Source organism: Mixophyes fleayi, chromosome 11 (genome assembly GCF_038048845.1).
Source record: "Mixophyes fleayi isolate aMixFle1 chromosome 11, aMixFle1.hap1, whole genome shotgun sequence".
NCBI classification, from domain to species: Eukaryota; Metazoa; Chordata; class Amphibia; order Anura; family Limnodynastidae; genus Mixophyes; species Mixophyes fleayi.
In genome coordinates this window covers 51,762,624-51,779,905 of record NC_134412.1, presented here as the reverse complement: position 1 = coordinate 51,779,905, position 17,282 = coordinate 51,762,624, and the positions used below count along the sequence as shown (strand labels likewise).

Here is a 17,282-nt window from a genome sequence, read left to right as displayed (position 1 = left end):
TCAATCAATCAAATGTTACATTTTCTAAACTGTACTTCAGAAATAGCAGCCACAAACTTATCTGTTGCTATGGACAGCAATACAGTTGTCCTGTACACTAGTCTTCATCATCATCATCATAATCTCCATTTATTTATATAGCGCCACTAATTCTGCAGCGCTGTACAGAGAACTCATTCACATCAGTCCCTGCCCCATTGGAGCTTACAGTCTAAATTCCCTAACATACACACACAAACAGAGAGACTAGGGTCCATTTTGATAGCAGCCAATTAACCTACTAGTATGTTTTTGGAGTGTGGGAGGAAACCAGAACACCCAGAGGAAACCCACGCAAACATGGGGAGAACAAACTCCACACAGATATGGCCATGGTCGGGAATTAAACTTATCACCCTAGTGCTGTAAGGCAGAAGTGCCAACCACTTAGCCACCAATTCATAAATACCCTCCAATATTATCAACCATAAAATGTTGACTTTTCAAAACAGTGTTAAATTGCTAAAACATCGATAAATAATAATGAATAGAAACTTGAAGATTTCTTATATACACTATATATATTTGAATCTTCAATGTCTTCAAATCTCCTTGCATTAATATGTTTCAAAGCTTTAGTAATTAACATCTATGATTAAAAGCCAATGTTTTAACCGTGTGACTTTACCCTTATACATAAATCCCAACTGCCTCAATGTCAGAGGAACAGTCTCAATTGTAGGGCTCTGTCCAGCTGTCCCGTTGGGGGAGGGGAGGTATCTAATGGACAGCATAAAGCTTTACAGGTTGCGTCAGCCCTCTGAGGGTGTGGCAACACCCCCGACGCAACGTGGCCATGCCCCCATTGTGCTGGTGCCATGCCCCCTGTCTGACTGCCAGGGACAGATATGTGTTGGGAGGTATGCGGCTATAAAAATGTCTTAGGTTGGTAGGTATGGTCTTTAACAAATCAATGCTTATTCATATGAGAACTCTGCTTATATCTACTCATTCAACTACAGAATTATAAAACTACATTTGATTTTTCTGTTTAAGATCATTGTCTTCTATTATGTGATCATATGCATGTGTATGTACACAGGACATAGCCTAACTCTAATGTTTATTGCAGTCAGATGACACACTTACAGGATACAAGGGAGAAACATAGTGCTGAGCACAAAAAACTAAACAAAACAGAAGTATATTAACCTAGATTGGCATAGACAAGATGAGATACTTGAGAGTTATAAGCACACCAAATTAGGAAATTGTATCCAGGGATACTTGAATCCATCATGTTTTGATTTGTATCAGTCCAATATTTATACTGTCAAAAGACTTTAAAGATATAACATGTAATTTATCATTTAGATATTTTCAGTTTATTTGTCATGTTTTTACAGAAAACATTTTTAAATAGTTTTGATCAACAAGTAAAGTTTAACACACACACACACACACACACACACACACACACACACACACACACACACACACACACTAAAATAAACACTAAAATATACAGATTTACAGAGATATAACATAGAAATAGACAGGATAGGCAGACACAGGCACAAGAGACAGACCCAGATATGTAATTGCCAATTGTCCTAAATTTCCTAGAAATATACCTATTTAAAATATTGACCAACTGTACACTTCAGTTAATTTTATTCTGGATGCTGAATGCCATTGTCAATCTCTATTCTTGTTCACTAGTCTCTCTAACTTGATATATATAAATTGAAGGTGACTGTTTAATGTACAAAGAATTACAATATAGCCCAGTTCATTATATAAAATCATGGGAATTATGGAGCAACATAGTTTACCTACATAGTACTGTGAGCAGTGTATTTAAATGCACCTGCTTAGCAGCAAAATTATCCAGATATACTTTAGAAAATCAGGTTGAGACAGTATAGCCACATCCGCAAAGCACAGACAAAAACGGATTGAAGCGAATCATAATTTTGTATATGTTATTTTATTCATTTTTTTTCATAGATATTCTGTTGTGCATTTATATGTATCAATTCAGATTCTACAATACATGACCTTAGCAATAATACTGAACTTAATGGACCCATGTCTTTTTTTAACTTAATGTAAAATATGTGTTTATGTAGCCTATATTCTATTACTAATGCATAGTATGCTTACATTCTACAAAGCACTGTGCTCTCCTTCCTTCCTCTTTGCATCCCCTTTGAAGGCTGGAGGGCAGCACACTTTGCCTATTACTGATTTAGCTAATACATTCTAGAATCTGATAGGCTGCTATGGGCAACACCTTCACTTTCCTTTTTAGATTTGAGAAATCTATCCCTAAAAGTTGGGGAACTGGGACAGTGAGTGAGTCTCACTTGGGGAGTGGCTTTATACACTGGTAGGTGCCACATTCCCCGTAAGCATGTCTAGCACTTCTGTAGCATTGGCCCCCACAATCTCTTTGTTCTCCCCTAAAAACACCCCTGAGTTACTATTCGCTCCAGTGCTGGTTTTTGCAATATACTTCCCAACTGTTCCGGTAGTGGGACAGAACTCATGACTATAGGGACAGTGGGAGATGGCCCTAGAATCGGGACTTAATTGGGACAGTTGTGAAGTATGTATTGGGTCTTTCCTCAAGGAATGTACACCCTCTAGAAATTTAAGTAACAGGTGCCAAATTTATTTGTTGTCCCCATGTCTCCACATAATCGCATTGAAATTATGGCTAATAAGCTAAAGGCTGAAGAGCTGTCTGGTTGAACATGGTTTACCATGGTTGCCAACGGAAACTGTGTTATGGCACCCCCCACTGCCAAGTAATTTAGATCATGAGTATGCTGATCTTGTGAGATGCAGTGATCTGTCCACTCAAGGTATTATGTTAGGACAAGCCTGCATGGAAAATGATGGAGTTGATTGGGGAAAGCAAAAAACCCCAGACTTGCAGAAAGATCAGAATCCCCAATAGCACAGTGTAGTGATGTGAGACTTTAGTCTTATTAAAACAGGAAGACTGTTGTGCCAAAGGTACCTCTGCAAATTGTTATGTCTATGAAAAGGGAATTATTATTTTTATTATTTATTATTATTTTACATGTATTGAAATGTGAACACTTTAAATACCATGGCCTAACATAAATTTCTGCCTAACACAAACCCATACTGATCTCTATTAATCAGATACAATACACATTAATGAAGGCAAGAGCTTTACATAATATTTACATAATATTTTGGCACCTGTATTCATTAGAGATAAGGTCTGCACACTTTTTTGCTATCACTGACTTTGGTATTAGATGTAGCACCAATATAAAAATGTAACTGAGAAATGTGTAATGTAATATTTCTTTATCAAGTTTTAAAGATGTCAGTAATAATTGTACCACAATTACAGACAAAGTTGGTAAATTATCAAGATAAAATACATTATGGCTTAATGATATAATCAAATATATTTTGTGTTGCCAATATGAAGAAGGAAGAAAGAAGAAAGATAAAAGAGAAAGAAAGAATGTAATGGTAGGGAGAAGGGGAAAGTGTTTCCTACAATAATCAAAAGGTTAATATCATCATTCTGTGGTTTTTGTACATTGGTTTGTATAGAGAGTGTGTGGTTTAAGAGTCGTCATGAAGATAAATTTGATAGATAGGGAGGTGAATTTTTCGGAATCAAGGAATTCAAGCCAGGGGCACTAAATGGCAAAATATTCTGTAAACTTATCAGGTGTGGATAATGTTAATTCATCAATGATTCTATAACATTCAAGTCTTTGTAACCAATCTCAGTTAGATGTGGGAATGGATGATTACAAGTGGATTGGTATTACTGCTTTGGTCGCTGAAATAAGTAAATGAGAATTTTTGTGATACAAATTTGTGTAACTATCTAGTCTTGGTGACTTACAATTTTACAGAGCAATAGATGACTTATGTTGGTTAGTGCTGCTAAATTTTGCTTTGTCACAAACCCAGAAGAACTACAGAAATGTTTGTAGAAAAGGGGTATGGCTAGTGGATAGAAAGTGACTTGGAATAAAAGTGTGATTGTCTAAAGGTTCCAGTGGTGTATTATTATTATTATTAATTTTTATTTATAAAGCGCCACTAGGTGTCCGCGGCGCCGTACAGGGACAAACGAAATAACAATACGAGGAGAGACGGCACAGAGCAGTAAACAATAATCACAGTAACTCAGTGAGCTCAAGGCACAGCTATAGGGGCGGGGGAAGGTCAGCCAACAACGGCACCAAGGAGGGAGGGCACGGATGAGAGGGAGACCCCCAGGGGAAGAGGAGGAAGCGAGAGGGGATGGGGGAAGAGGGTCCTCAAGGAGAAGGCTAGGTAGCTGGCGAGCAGAGTTAAAAGTGGTGAAGACAGGAGGAGAGAAGACCCTGCTCAAAGGAGCGTACAATTTAAGTGTATATCCCAACATATACAGCACAACAACAGTTATTATTTTCTGCTTCAGCTTAATATTTGTTTCCATTCCTATTTTCTGGTACAATTATTATTCGGCCTAGGCACTGCTTCTCACATAGTTAATCAGTAGGGAGAATGGGTGGTAAATACCAGTGGATCATTTAACAACAATTCAAATAGGAAAACTTCCATCCCAAACATAACAAAAACTCAATTATCTACAGTCATAAAGTACAGTCGCATTTGTTCTGATACTGTGGACCAAGACCATAGCTCTCTATTGGAGGACATTCTTCAATCAGAGATCAGAGCCACAATGATACTGAGAAATTCCTCCATTACAAATAGCAGATAAAAAACAACCAGCTACCTCTGGCAAATACTTCTAGCAAACTATACCCAGCAGCTAGAAGTATGAAGCATGACAGCAAGAACCTGGCAATCAATGCTGTATGAGGACAGGTACCTTAAAGGAATGTTTCCAGACCCTCCTCTTCTCTGCCACCAAATTACCATCGCCTCCTACTGAAACAGCTACATTCCCTTGTAATATCCCATCTCACGTACAGATCCCCATGCATCCCCAGCAAATAGCAATGCAACCAAATTTTAATTGCCTGCACATGTGATAAAAGCTGTTACATACTTAATATTGTTTACTAAGGGCCTCATGTAGAATTGCACGCAATTTCCGTCTGAAACGCAGACAGAAATTACATCCCAAAAAAGACAAATCTTACACAGGTATATTGAGCCAGATGCATCTAAGCTGATGTCCATCATTATCAGTTCGTAGATTATACTACTGACAGAGCACAAACAAGTTTCCTGTCTCCTAACAGGCACACAGGCGTCTGAGTTTCAGTCTACATTTCTCGCTTTTGCTCCAAGATGCCCTTATACCCTCCTTGCCCTGTTTGGCTTGTTCAATGGCATGGGGCCACTAGCGGCCATAAGCACAAGTTGCAATTCAGTCTAAATATGGCCGCAAATATAATTACTGCTATGTGGGCATGCCCAGATGTAAAAAAGCGTATTATACACTGAAAACGTTATTATTATTATTACCATTTATTTATATAGCGCCACTAATTCCGCAGCGCTGTACAGAGAACTCACTCACATCAGTCTCTGCCCCATTGGAGCTTACAATATAAATTCCCTAACACACACACACACAGACACACAGACTAGGGTCAATTTGTTAGCAGCCAATTAAACTACCAGTATGTTTTTGGAGGGTGGGAGGAAACCGGAGCACCCAGAGGAAAACCACGCAAACACGGGAGAACATACAAACTCCTCACAGATAAGGCCATGGTTGGGAATTGAACTATCCCCGGTATCCTGAATGCTAACCACTATGATGCAAGCCTGCACATCATTCCAAGAACACTATCCCTACAGTGAAGCATGATGGCAGAAACATAAAGCTATTGGGATGCTTTTCTGCTTCAAGCAATGAAAAAATTATATAAAATAGATTGCAAAATGGATTGAGCAAGATATACAGCAAGAGACCTAGGACCAGGTAGAAGCTTTATATTCCAGCAGGACAATGATCCAAAGCATACAGCAAAATATATATATTGGAGTGGTTTAAATAAAAGCAAATCAATGCCCTGGACTGGCCCAGTTAAAGTAAAATCCTTTACCCCATTGAGAATCTGTGTAATTGCTGTTCACCAATGGCCCCCATCTAAACTGATGTATCTAAGCATATACTGCAAAAAAATGGCAGAAAATTGCAGTATCCAGATGTCCAAAGCTAAAAGAGACCCAAACACACTGATATCTGCAATATGTTTTAATATATACTTTTTACTTGTAATAAATGAAGATAAAACATTGGAGGGCTTTTTTTAATGGATATTGCAGAATATTTTGTGTTGCTCTGTGGTAAGCATTCCCGAACCAATTAATTTTGATTTCATGCTGTAAGAAAATAAAACAAGCAATGCCAATGGATGTGAATATTTGTATAACCACTGGACATTGTCAGCCAGTGAGCTTTGTGCTGACCCTACATATATAAGTGTTAGTTCAATATACCAGCAGTGTCCTCCTATGAGCAGACATTAAGAGAGGCGGTTGTTCCACCCGATGTCCATTCCCTCCAGGGACATTGCAATTGTGCCCTATTATACTCCTCTCATGTGGACACTGAACATACAGGTGGGAGATGTGTTAGGAACAATGTTATGGGTTATAGGCCTTGTTATGTTTACATGGATGATGCGTAACAACATGGCGTTATAGACTACCTTGATCAGAAGTATCAGTGACGTTTTTCTACCCACAGACAGTAAAAAGCACTTCACAGGTTAGTGGTAATCATGTGATAGCCTCATTACTGGCTCATTGTTCTTCCCCAATGGTCCCATTGTCCTACTTTGTCCCTCAATCCTAACAGTGGGGGGAGGGGTTATCTAGCTTCTGGGGGAAGTGATAAGGTTTGGCCAGGGACATGTTTTATCCTATCAGAGGATACCTCAGGGCAGTGGGGCTGTCAGTTCCCATGGTCACCCAGGGTGGGGGATAAAAAAGAGCCCTGTAAATTCAGAGGTGTGTTCGTATTGGGAAAGACTGGCCTAAGAGGTGATGCTCTGGCCATAGTAAACTTGCCAAAAGAGCTCCATTGGATTGCTGTTGGGACTTCTGTCAATCATCTACTTTGGTGACTGTAACCTGCCACTTGCCGAACTCTGTTACCCCTTTGGTGATTGTATTTACCGCTGGTGTGTTCTGTTGATATTCCTGACTTCTAATTGTAACTTCAACACTTAAATAAATTTCTTTGGATGTATATCTGGTGTTAGTCTGAGGGATATAAACAACTCACACACTCACAAAAATCTGCATCTTTCAGGTCCTTTAACAGGTATACCCTTATAGATTAATTCATTATTAATATAATGTGTGGATGAAGAGGGCTGCTGAGATGATAGAAAAACGAACTGATTACTTCTAGAGATAACATTATGGGGATGTAGTAGTTGTGTAAATATAACTATGGGAAGAGTCATCTTAAGTTATCTTTGTTTTAGCTATTTTTGCAATTTTCCCCTTATATAATAATATATTTTAAAGTAAAAATATTTTTATTTCAATGTGCTACCAAATGTAATCTCTATTTGCCTCACCACTCCAGAAAAAAAGAAAACAATGTGAAATCTACAAAGATTAGTAAAGCAGTCAACATTTCATTATCGGTTTCACTAACACATACATGTGGTCTGTTCTAATGGGTATACAGTATCCACCGCCATGAAGGGGTTAACAAGTCTCTTTATGTTGCTTCTCCCATCCCAGTACCTGAATTAGAATTAATAGGAAGGATGGAACTGTGGGACTGCACTATATAAACCAAAAAGCAATTAACTGCAGCATATATGTGTTGTGAGCAGCCAAATATGTTATGATTTAAATTCAGAGCAGCTGGTAAAGACCAAACAGGTAACTGAGTTAAGTTGTGCACACATGACATGATTTTGCCAGGCAATTAGTATAGACCTAATTGGCTGCAAATGGCAGTAAAAGATGAAGAACTCCAGCATTCCCAATTAACATCTGATTGGGATTATTCTAAAGTTGAGAGGGAAGTCAGAAAAACTAGCAGATTAATGACTGCATTTGTGTTTGTGTGGTCATTATCCCGACACACTAAGGGCCTGATGCTGAGTTAGGAGCAAAGCAAAAAAAGGAGCAAATTTGCATCTGTACAAACCATGTTACAATACAAGGGGTACAAATTGATTTTTTTTTTTTTGCACACAAAAAAAATTTTTGGTTGTTTTTTCATGTATAACACAAATATTTGACAGCTTTCTTTTTTGCCGTATCCCAACTATAAATCTGTCCCTACATTTTAAATTTACCTCCACCTCTAATGCAACATGGTTTTGCCAAGGTGCAAATTTGGTCCTTGTTTTGCGTTGCTCCTAACTCAGCAATAGGTCCTAATTTTTCTCCATAGTATTGTTCCAAAGGTCCAACAGTGGTATGTGGCCAAACTGGTTGTAGATCCAGAAATGAAGTGCTCAGGTCAAGCAGTAGATATGCCCATGTGTGGACACCTCTAGGCTACTTGCAATCTAGTTGATAAGCTGGATTGGCAAGGAAAAAGCACTCCTTTGTTAATACAAAATGTAGTATTTTCATATCAAATTAAGGTCTTCAAAAAAAGGGATTTTATTTTACTAATTATATAATCTCCCTACCATGGAACACTCAATAAGTATTCATACGAACCAACCTAAAATAAATAGATAAATACATTATATATTAGGATAATAAAAGTGGTGAGCTCAGCTGTTTCATAGGGGCTCATGTTAAGTTGAATGCAAATTGCGTTTTTGGTGTATAATACGCTTTTTATTTTTTATCTGAGCATGCGCATAAACCACTAGACCCTTAAAGAAAAGTAAATCAAAATATACCAAATCCAATATGGCGCAACAGTGATACAATCAGTAAGCGGCTTGTAGCAAATTCAAAGTAGGTAACACCGAACCATACCAATAACAGAGCAAACAAATAACATAGAATTTAGGGGTAAGAAGATTATCGATTTCACGTGGTGCCTGATTCCATTACTATTGATGCACTTTTAGTTGTGAAGGGCGTCTATTCCTTATGTAATTGGTTTACAGATTACACTATGTGCTGTTTCGTTTTCTTTTTATATTTTTTCATGCCGTGATATGAACTACGGGTGGACTGACTCCAATCATTTCAGAAGAACTGAAATACCCTTTACATCCAAGAAACTTACTTGAAGTCCCCTAGAAAGACTTTTCTGAATAAGAGTTATTTCGGACAATCATTGCATTAGTCTACTCCCTCGCTCTGATTTCTGATGTTGGCGCATGTCAGTAAATTCTATGTTATTTGTTTGCTCCTTAAAGAAAAGTATTATATGCTAAAACTGCAATTTGCATTTAACTTACCATGAGCGAGGCAATCAAAATAAATACATGCTAATATAAATGATTATAAGTCCTCTTCCAATTATATCATGGAGCACTAAGATCATATACAGAACCACAACTATCCCTTAGGACACCTAGTTCATTGGGTCATTAATCTTGAAGTGATTCTATATATATATATATATATATATATATATATATATATATATATATATATATAGATAGATAAATACATGTATGTGTGTGTATATATATATATATATATATATATATATACATATATATATATACATATATATATATATATATATATATATATATATATATATATATATACATACATACATATATATTTATTTACTTGAAGATGGAACTTGCACCGTAATTAATAAGATAGTAAATAAATAATAAAAATACATACATATATATATATATATATATATATATATATATATATATGTATACACACACACACATATATACATACGCACACACATACTTTTCTATGTGTATATATAAATATTTATTCGAAGATTAATAAGATAGTAAATAATAGTAGTAATGGTGGTGAGCAACACAAATTTCTTCCGTAATAAAATGGAATGCTTATGTTTTGTGTTTGTCTATAAACTAAAAAGCAGTTTCTTCATTCACTTATTATTAGATATTAATATTATACCATCACAGTTCAATTCAGTTTTATTAATGCCCTTCATACATTATTCTAATAAAAAAAAATACTTTCTAAAGGTAGCAGCAATTACAATTCATGTTGTGAGATAACCATCCAAACTATTTTTATTACAGAGTGACAAAAACAGAGATGCCTCAGTCTAGAAGAAAGGATTAGTGAGTGATCTTTCTTTTCTCAACATATGTAACCTGATATTTCAGAAAAATGTGTTGAAATAACTCCACACGACACTGTACTCACTGCTGGAGAAAGTCCTAGCCCACTTATAAAAAGAGTGCTTTCTGATAGTCAGTCAAGGGATAATCAGGGTGCATACCTGGATGACTGTACTCCAAATTAACCATCCTGCTGAAGTAAGGGACCTTCGCTGAGTGCCCTGATTCCGTTGCCTGATGTGGAGGTGGTAGAAGCAGGGGGCAGATGCTGGTACTATGAGGGCAGACGGAATTCAAGTTTAGAGAAGCCACCACACCTCTCCGACACAAGCCAACATCCTGCGCCCTTGGCTACCAGCCAATGCAAAGCACCTATTTGCATACCACGACTGGGCCAGGAGAGGAGGAAGAAGGGATGGGAGCAGCTGGCAGTTGGAACACCTTGACAGCCCATTTGTAAGGTCGACACCTGTCCGTTCTAGCTCTGCACCTACCACCTGTGTTGGCAGCCTATCTCAGAGATCTCCGTTTCACTATCACTTAAAGGCAAAAGTGTTTAAATTTTATATTATTATTAACACATTGTGTAATAGCAATGCTGTTTTATTCTCAGCTTTAGAACCAACGCTTGGTTAGGACTAAATTTTCTTATGCACAAATGCTGGAATAATTTGTAAGATAAAAATGAGGGATTAGGTAAAAGCTGGAACTGTTGGAATGCTGGAACGCCATAATGAGTCAGCTTACTACAGCGTCCTCTGCTGCTTGGTGTCTTGAGTGACACTTGCTGTGTTCTCTTTGCCTGTATAGTGCATTTTGTTCTGCTACACAGATATGTTCTCTGTAATATGTGGAACAATTATTACACATATTATATTGCATATATATTGTATTGTGTGTGTGTGTGTATATATATATATATATATATATATTTCCTAGTTCCTAGTATAATTTTATATATATATATATATATATATATATCCTAGTTGTCTGTTCTACCTACCTGAATGTATGTTGGAATGGAGCGCTGAGTGCATTACCCATCCATTCCAGCTGCCGGAATGGAGCTTCGAGAACCTTAACCATCCATTCCGGCTCCTGAAATGGAGCTCCGAGGACCAGAACCATCCATTCCGGCTGCCGGAATTGGGCTCTCATTATCTTAGACAATTATTCCAAGTGCCGGAATGGCGCTCTGAGTACCTTATTCATCCATTCCGGCAGTCAGAATGGGGCTCAGAGTACCCTAAGCATCCATACCGGCTGCCAGAATGAATGCATGAGTACCTTAGTCATCCATTCTGGCTACCGGAATGGATGTCTCAATATCTTAGCCATTCATTTCTGGTGCCGGAATGGATGTCTCGAGATCTTAGCCATCTTTTCCGGGTGCTAGAATGGATGTCTGAGTACCTTAGCCATTCATTCCAGGTGCCGGAATGGATGCTCAGTACCTTAGTCATACATGCCGGTTACCAGAATTGGGCTCTAAGTATCTTAGAGAACTATTCCAAGTGCCGGAATGAGGCCCAAAGTACCCTAACCATCGATTCTGGCTGCTGGAATGGGGCTCTGCGTACCTTAGCCATCCATTCTGGGTGCCGGAATGGATATCTGAGTACCTTTGCAATCCATTCTGAGTGCAGGAATGGATGTTTAAGTACCTTAGCTATCCATTCCGGGTGCCAAAATACATGTGAGTATCTTAGCGATCCATTCCGGGTGTCAGAATAGGGTTTTGTTTATATTACTCATCCATCCATGGTGCAGGAATGGATAATTAATGCACTCAGACTTCCATTCCGGCAGCTAGAATGGATGGCTAAGGTCCTAGGAGCTCCATTCTGGCAGCCGGAATGGATGGGTAAGGTAATCAGAACCTCATTCTGGGACCCAAAATGAATAGCTATGGTACTCACATAACCATTCCGGCACCCGGAATAGATGGCTAAAGTCCTCAGGGCACCATTCTGGCAGCCATAATGGATGGTTAAGGTCCTTGGAGCCAAATTCCGGCACCCGGAATGAATGGTTAAGGTCCTCGAAACTCTATTCCAGCAGCCGGAATTAATGGCTACGGTACTGGCAGACCCATTCTGACAGCCGGAATGGATGGCTAAGGTGTTCAGAATCCCATTCCGGCAGCCGGAATGGATGGTTAAAGTCCTTGGAGCTCCATTCTGCCGGAATGGATGGCTAAGGTACTGGCAGACCCATTCCGGCACCCGAAATGGACGAATAATGTACTCACAGCCCCATATCGGCACCTGGAATAATTGTCTAAGATACTGAGAGCCCTCGGAGCTCCATATCGGCAGTCAGAATTGATGGGTAATGCACTCAGTGCTCCATTCTGACATACATTCAGGCAGGTAGAACGGATAATTAGAATATATAGCTATGATATACAGAAGTATATATAAATATATTATGAGTATATATATATATATATATATATATATGTACATGTACACACGTGTACACACACACACAATACAATATATATGCAATATAATATGTAGGTATGATATGTAGAATAGTTGTTCCACATGTTACAGAGAACATATCTGTGTAACAGAACAGGATGCACTTTATAGGAGGAAAAAACACAACAAGCTTCACTCAAGACACCAAGCAGCAGAGGGCGCTGCAGGGAGCCAAATCATTTTGGCGTTCCGGCATTCATGCTATTCTGGTTTTCACCCACCCACACTCATTTATTTATTTTTTTAGTTTTGAAACAGGTCCTCTTACCTGCACAACTTTTATAGTAATGTCAGATGGCATCATTGCTTCTTCTCACTTTTGTTCTAATTCATTAAGGAGCGTAAATGACAATATGTTGCATATAATGCGCACAATTACTCTAGGCACAATTATGCCCAGAACCAGACCACAAGGCACAGAACGCACAAATGTCCAATTCATCTTCAAGCACAAAGGACCCTTATTACAGCCTACGATTTCAGGGGCGGAAAGGGCAGGGGAATGGGCGTATGCACATAGTCAATGCACAGTAAGGACATGCCAAGCTGAAGCACATGAGGCAACATCAGATTCAAGCTTTAGGCATCTCTAAGGTACGTAATTTTCAGTCATATCACTTGCAACAGCTACAGGTCGGGAGTAAGTACTGATTACTACTGATGATGGCTGTGTATACATGCTATAACATGTGCTTGCACTTAGGAGCAACTGTAAAAATGCATTTTATGTACAGTAAACAAACATAATAATGTATTTTGGGAAGGGGACTAATAAAACATTTTTTTTCAAATGTTTTGTCATTATTGACTATATTATTAATAGGTGACATTAACTGAATGCTTTTTTTTTTGTTCGTTCTTTTGTGACTTGATATTCCACATATTTATTGGACATATTCTTCAGCTTATTGTCTGTTAGAGCAGAGAAGACTTAGACCCGTATTCATCAACAGATATATCTCCAGATCTGCTTCTAGTTGAATACAGTTGTGCTTATACCCGATGTATGTGCGTTTTAAAAGAAATGCACATTATGTCAGTATTTTGTTTGTTAATTAATAAGGCCCCTTGTTTCTGTTTAAAGGCTTGCTGTGCTTGAGCTACACCAGGTATTTGCTGATGGTAAATGTGTGTCTTTTGGAGGCTAAAATATGTAGCCCAAATGTCTGATAAATGTCCTCTTTTTGTTATGTTGAAAACTTGCCATTGAGAATCCCACTCAGGCTACACCCCTTTTTAGTGGCAGAATTATTTTAAAAAAGTTGCAACAGTTACAATTAAGAAAAGGTTTTGTTACACAATATTATTTTGGCCCACAGTTAAATTTTTTAGGGGATATATTAATAATAGCGTGTGTACCAAACAAGTATAAAATTGCAGCACGTAAGATGATATATTTATAAATAGCTGCAAATGGCAATGTGTAAAAGCTGTAAAAAGCTAAATGGTTTATATAGTATAAGCACATTAGGGGAACAGATGCCTTCTCCTGGGGTAGATGGCAGTGGAAAGAAGCAAAGAAGTCACACAAGTCAGTTTTTGGCCAGTTTTATTAAACAGAAAAAAACCTTTCCTGTCTGGCACTAACTAAACACAGAGGAAGACCCTCTCTCCTGTGAAGGACCTTGTGTCCCACACACATACAAAACATAAAAATGTAATTGCTCACCATTTGCAGAATCATCCAACCTGCTCCCCAGACTGCATATCCAGCTTGACTGCTTTTTATATACCTACAACACAGGCACAGTTGCAAATCAGCCTACATTTAGACTAGAGGCCCAGAAGATCCAGAATGGGCCTGATGAAGGGAGCCTGCCATCTCACTCCATTTATAACCCCAAGGGCCTTTATCACTTATTCCTACAGCTGAGAAACACTCTTTGGGAAGCTTTTCCCACACACCAAAGCAATCTCCCTGAGGTTTTAATGTACACAAAGCACAAAGCCTGGGACATACTGAATACCTCTGCCATTCAACACTTTCCCAGTGCTTCTGTCACAATAGTTTATAATGGAAAAGTGTGATTAATGATGCACAATTGTAAAATCACCATAACAGATTTCTTCTTTACAGCTATAATTTTATTTCAGGTATTGGTTCTTTAATGATCTTGCAATCTGGTCAAGATTGTATGCAACATGCAGTACCAAAACCTTAATTGCAGAGAAGTTTTTCAATTGTATTTGCTGACAGGGATCAATTAGATTGGACAGCTGTTTTGGTTTAGTTGACTGATTCTTACGTTTTTTGGTGCGCTGAATCCAAAAATGACAGCCATTTTGTCCCGGGTCGTCAGGTTTTCGAACAAACGGGTGGTCATCGTTTAAAGAAATCTCTTAACGCAAATATTTTATTTACATGAAAAATATGAACTCATTTGCACAGGTGGCGACAAAATTAACACCACACTCAAGTAGATTGCTTGTGAAATCATTTTTTTTTAAACTCTAAACTTCTTTTTAAGCTTTTCCTCTTGTAGGTGGCTTCCGGAAGATCCCTGTACAACATCCAGCAGTAGTCAGCCATCATCGTAACACTGCATTTCCCTTGATACCTTCTTTCCATTTCTTTTATATCTTGATGGAAACGTTCTCCCTGCTCTTCACTCACTGCTCCCAAATTTTCTGGAAAATAGTCAAGGTGTGAGTTGAGAATATGGACTTTTAAGTTCATGGAGCAACCAAGCTTGTGGAACGCTTTCAACATTGTTTCCACCATTTTCTTGTAATTTGGGTCCTTTTGGTCTCCCAAAAAGTTTTTTATGACCACAGTAAAGGCAACCCACGCTTCTTTTTGAGTTGGAGTCATTGAACTGATGAAGTCTTTGTCGGATATTGAGTTTTCTAATATCCGGGCCAACAAAAACCCCCTCTTTCAGTTTTGCCTCAGTTAAACCTGGAAACTTGGATCCCAAGTACTTGAAGCATTCACTATCTTTGGGAAGTGCCTTAACAAATTGCTTCATTAATCCTAATTTTATATGGAGTGGTAGTAATAAAACCTTCTCAGGGGGTACCAATGTATCTCTGAGAACATTCTTTTCACCAACAACTAGACTTCTTGGTGGCCAATTTTTTTGCTTCCAGTGATTTTGTCGGTCTCTACTGTCCCATAAACATAGAAAACAAGGGTATTTGGTGTACCCAGCCTGTTGTCCCAGCAGCATACACTATACTTTTAAATCCCCACATACTAACCAGTTTTGGTTTTGATAACCCACTTTCTTGAGTACCAACTCCAAGTTCTCATAAGTCTCCTTCAAGTACACCAAATGAGCAACAGGAATGGACGCATAACGGCCACCATTGTGAAGTAAAACTGCTTTTAAGCTTCTTTTGGAAGAGTCAATGAAAAGCCTCAATTCAGAAGAAGCATACTGAATGTGGAACTGAGCCATCAACCCCTCTAGCAAGCACAATCAACAATGCAGTGATTACCATCAGGACCAATAAACATGTATTTTCATGTTTTTGGGAGCACTGACAGTGAAAATAAATTTGTTTTTCCATGTTCAGTTTTTTTTTCCCCCAAGTATGATGAATTTGAAATTTAGCGATTTCCAGCTACCTGTTTGACCAAGGCACATTTCGATTGTGAAAAAACCTGACGTCCCAGGAAAAAACGGTGGTCATTTTCGAATTCAGCGCACCAAAAAACATAAGAATCAGATAAAATTATGAAAACAGCTTTTTGGTTGCAGACCTGTGTTATTAATAAGGGCATGAAAACGTACAGGAAATTTGTGTTCCAGGAATACCATTTTAAACAGAGGTCGTACATGCAGGGCCATCTTAACAGTATTATAGCTCTCCGGGCAAAGCAGTGCACTGGGGCCCTACCTACACAACCACTCCCAGGAATAAAAATGTAAATTATCAATAAAATTAAGGGAGGCTCTTGGTTTCCTTGCCGCGTTAAAAACACACTGTCACATGTCGGTCCTTCGGCTTCCATAACCGAGGTCCCACAAACTCACCTGCCTTCCGCTGATTCCATGCTTCAGCTGCTGGCGTCCTGTCTCCGGATCTGCGCATGCGTGGACTCTATCCTTTATGTGCTCTGCATGCTTCCTACTGGCTATCTACTTTGGCTCCAAAAAGCACTTCCACCTTCTCCTCAGTGCCTGTTGATCGTGTTATTAGCCTGGTGTTAGACGTGCTGTGTTTCTCCCTGCGTGCTCCATGATGGCTAAAGAGCTTACGCTCCACCTATCTCCACTGTGCCGCCGGCTAAAGAGCTTATGCTCCACCTGTCTCTGCTGTGCTGCTGGCTAAAGAGCTTACGCTCCACCTATCTCCGCTGTGCCGCTGGCTAAAGAGCTTACGCTCCACCTGTCTCCGCTGTGCTGCTGGCTAAAGAGCTTACACCCCACCTATCTCCGCTGTGCCGCTGGCTAGAGAGCATACGCTCCACCCATCTCCGCTGTGCCGCTGGCTAAAGAGCTAACGATCCACCTGTCTCCTCTTCTCCGCTGGCTTAAGAGCTTACTCTCCACTTGTCTCCGCTGTGCAGCTGGCTAAAGAGCTTGCGCTCCACCCGTCTAAATCCAAAGGCGAATAGCAACTCCTTTCTTCTAAACATCCACACCCGAAATGGAATAATCTAGGACAGTGA

The 17,282-nt window shown here is 38.9% G+C and overlaps 1 protein-coding gene and 1 long non-coding RNA gene across 4 annotated transcripts in view; one reads left to right on the top strand and one right to left on the bottom strand.

Moving 5' to 3' along the window:
• POU2F3 (POU class 2 homeobox 3) overlaps positions 1 to 10,475 on the bottom strand; it is a 128,872-nt gene extending 118,397 nt beyond the window's left edge. The window contains exon 1 of one of the 3 annotated variants that reach the window (XM_075191265.1): positions 10,340 to 10,475. In XM_075191265.1, the coding sequence (XP_075047366.1) occupies positions 10,340 to 10,367 (28 nt within the window). In that variant the 5' untranslated portion in view covers positions 10,368 to 10,475. The other 2 variants (XM_075191268.1, XM_075191267.1) reach the window with 2 other exon arrangements.
• The window catches only part of LOC142107695 (uncharacterized), a 64,594-nt gene continuing 57,676 nt past the window's right edge, over positions 10,365 to 17,282 (top strand). Inside the window, exon 1 of the long non-coding RNA XR_012679997.1 lies at positions 10,365 to 10,634. This is a non-coding gene — a long non-coding RNA (uncharacterized LOC142107695). The remainder of the gene's footprint in view (positions 10,635 to 17,282) is intronic.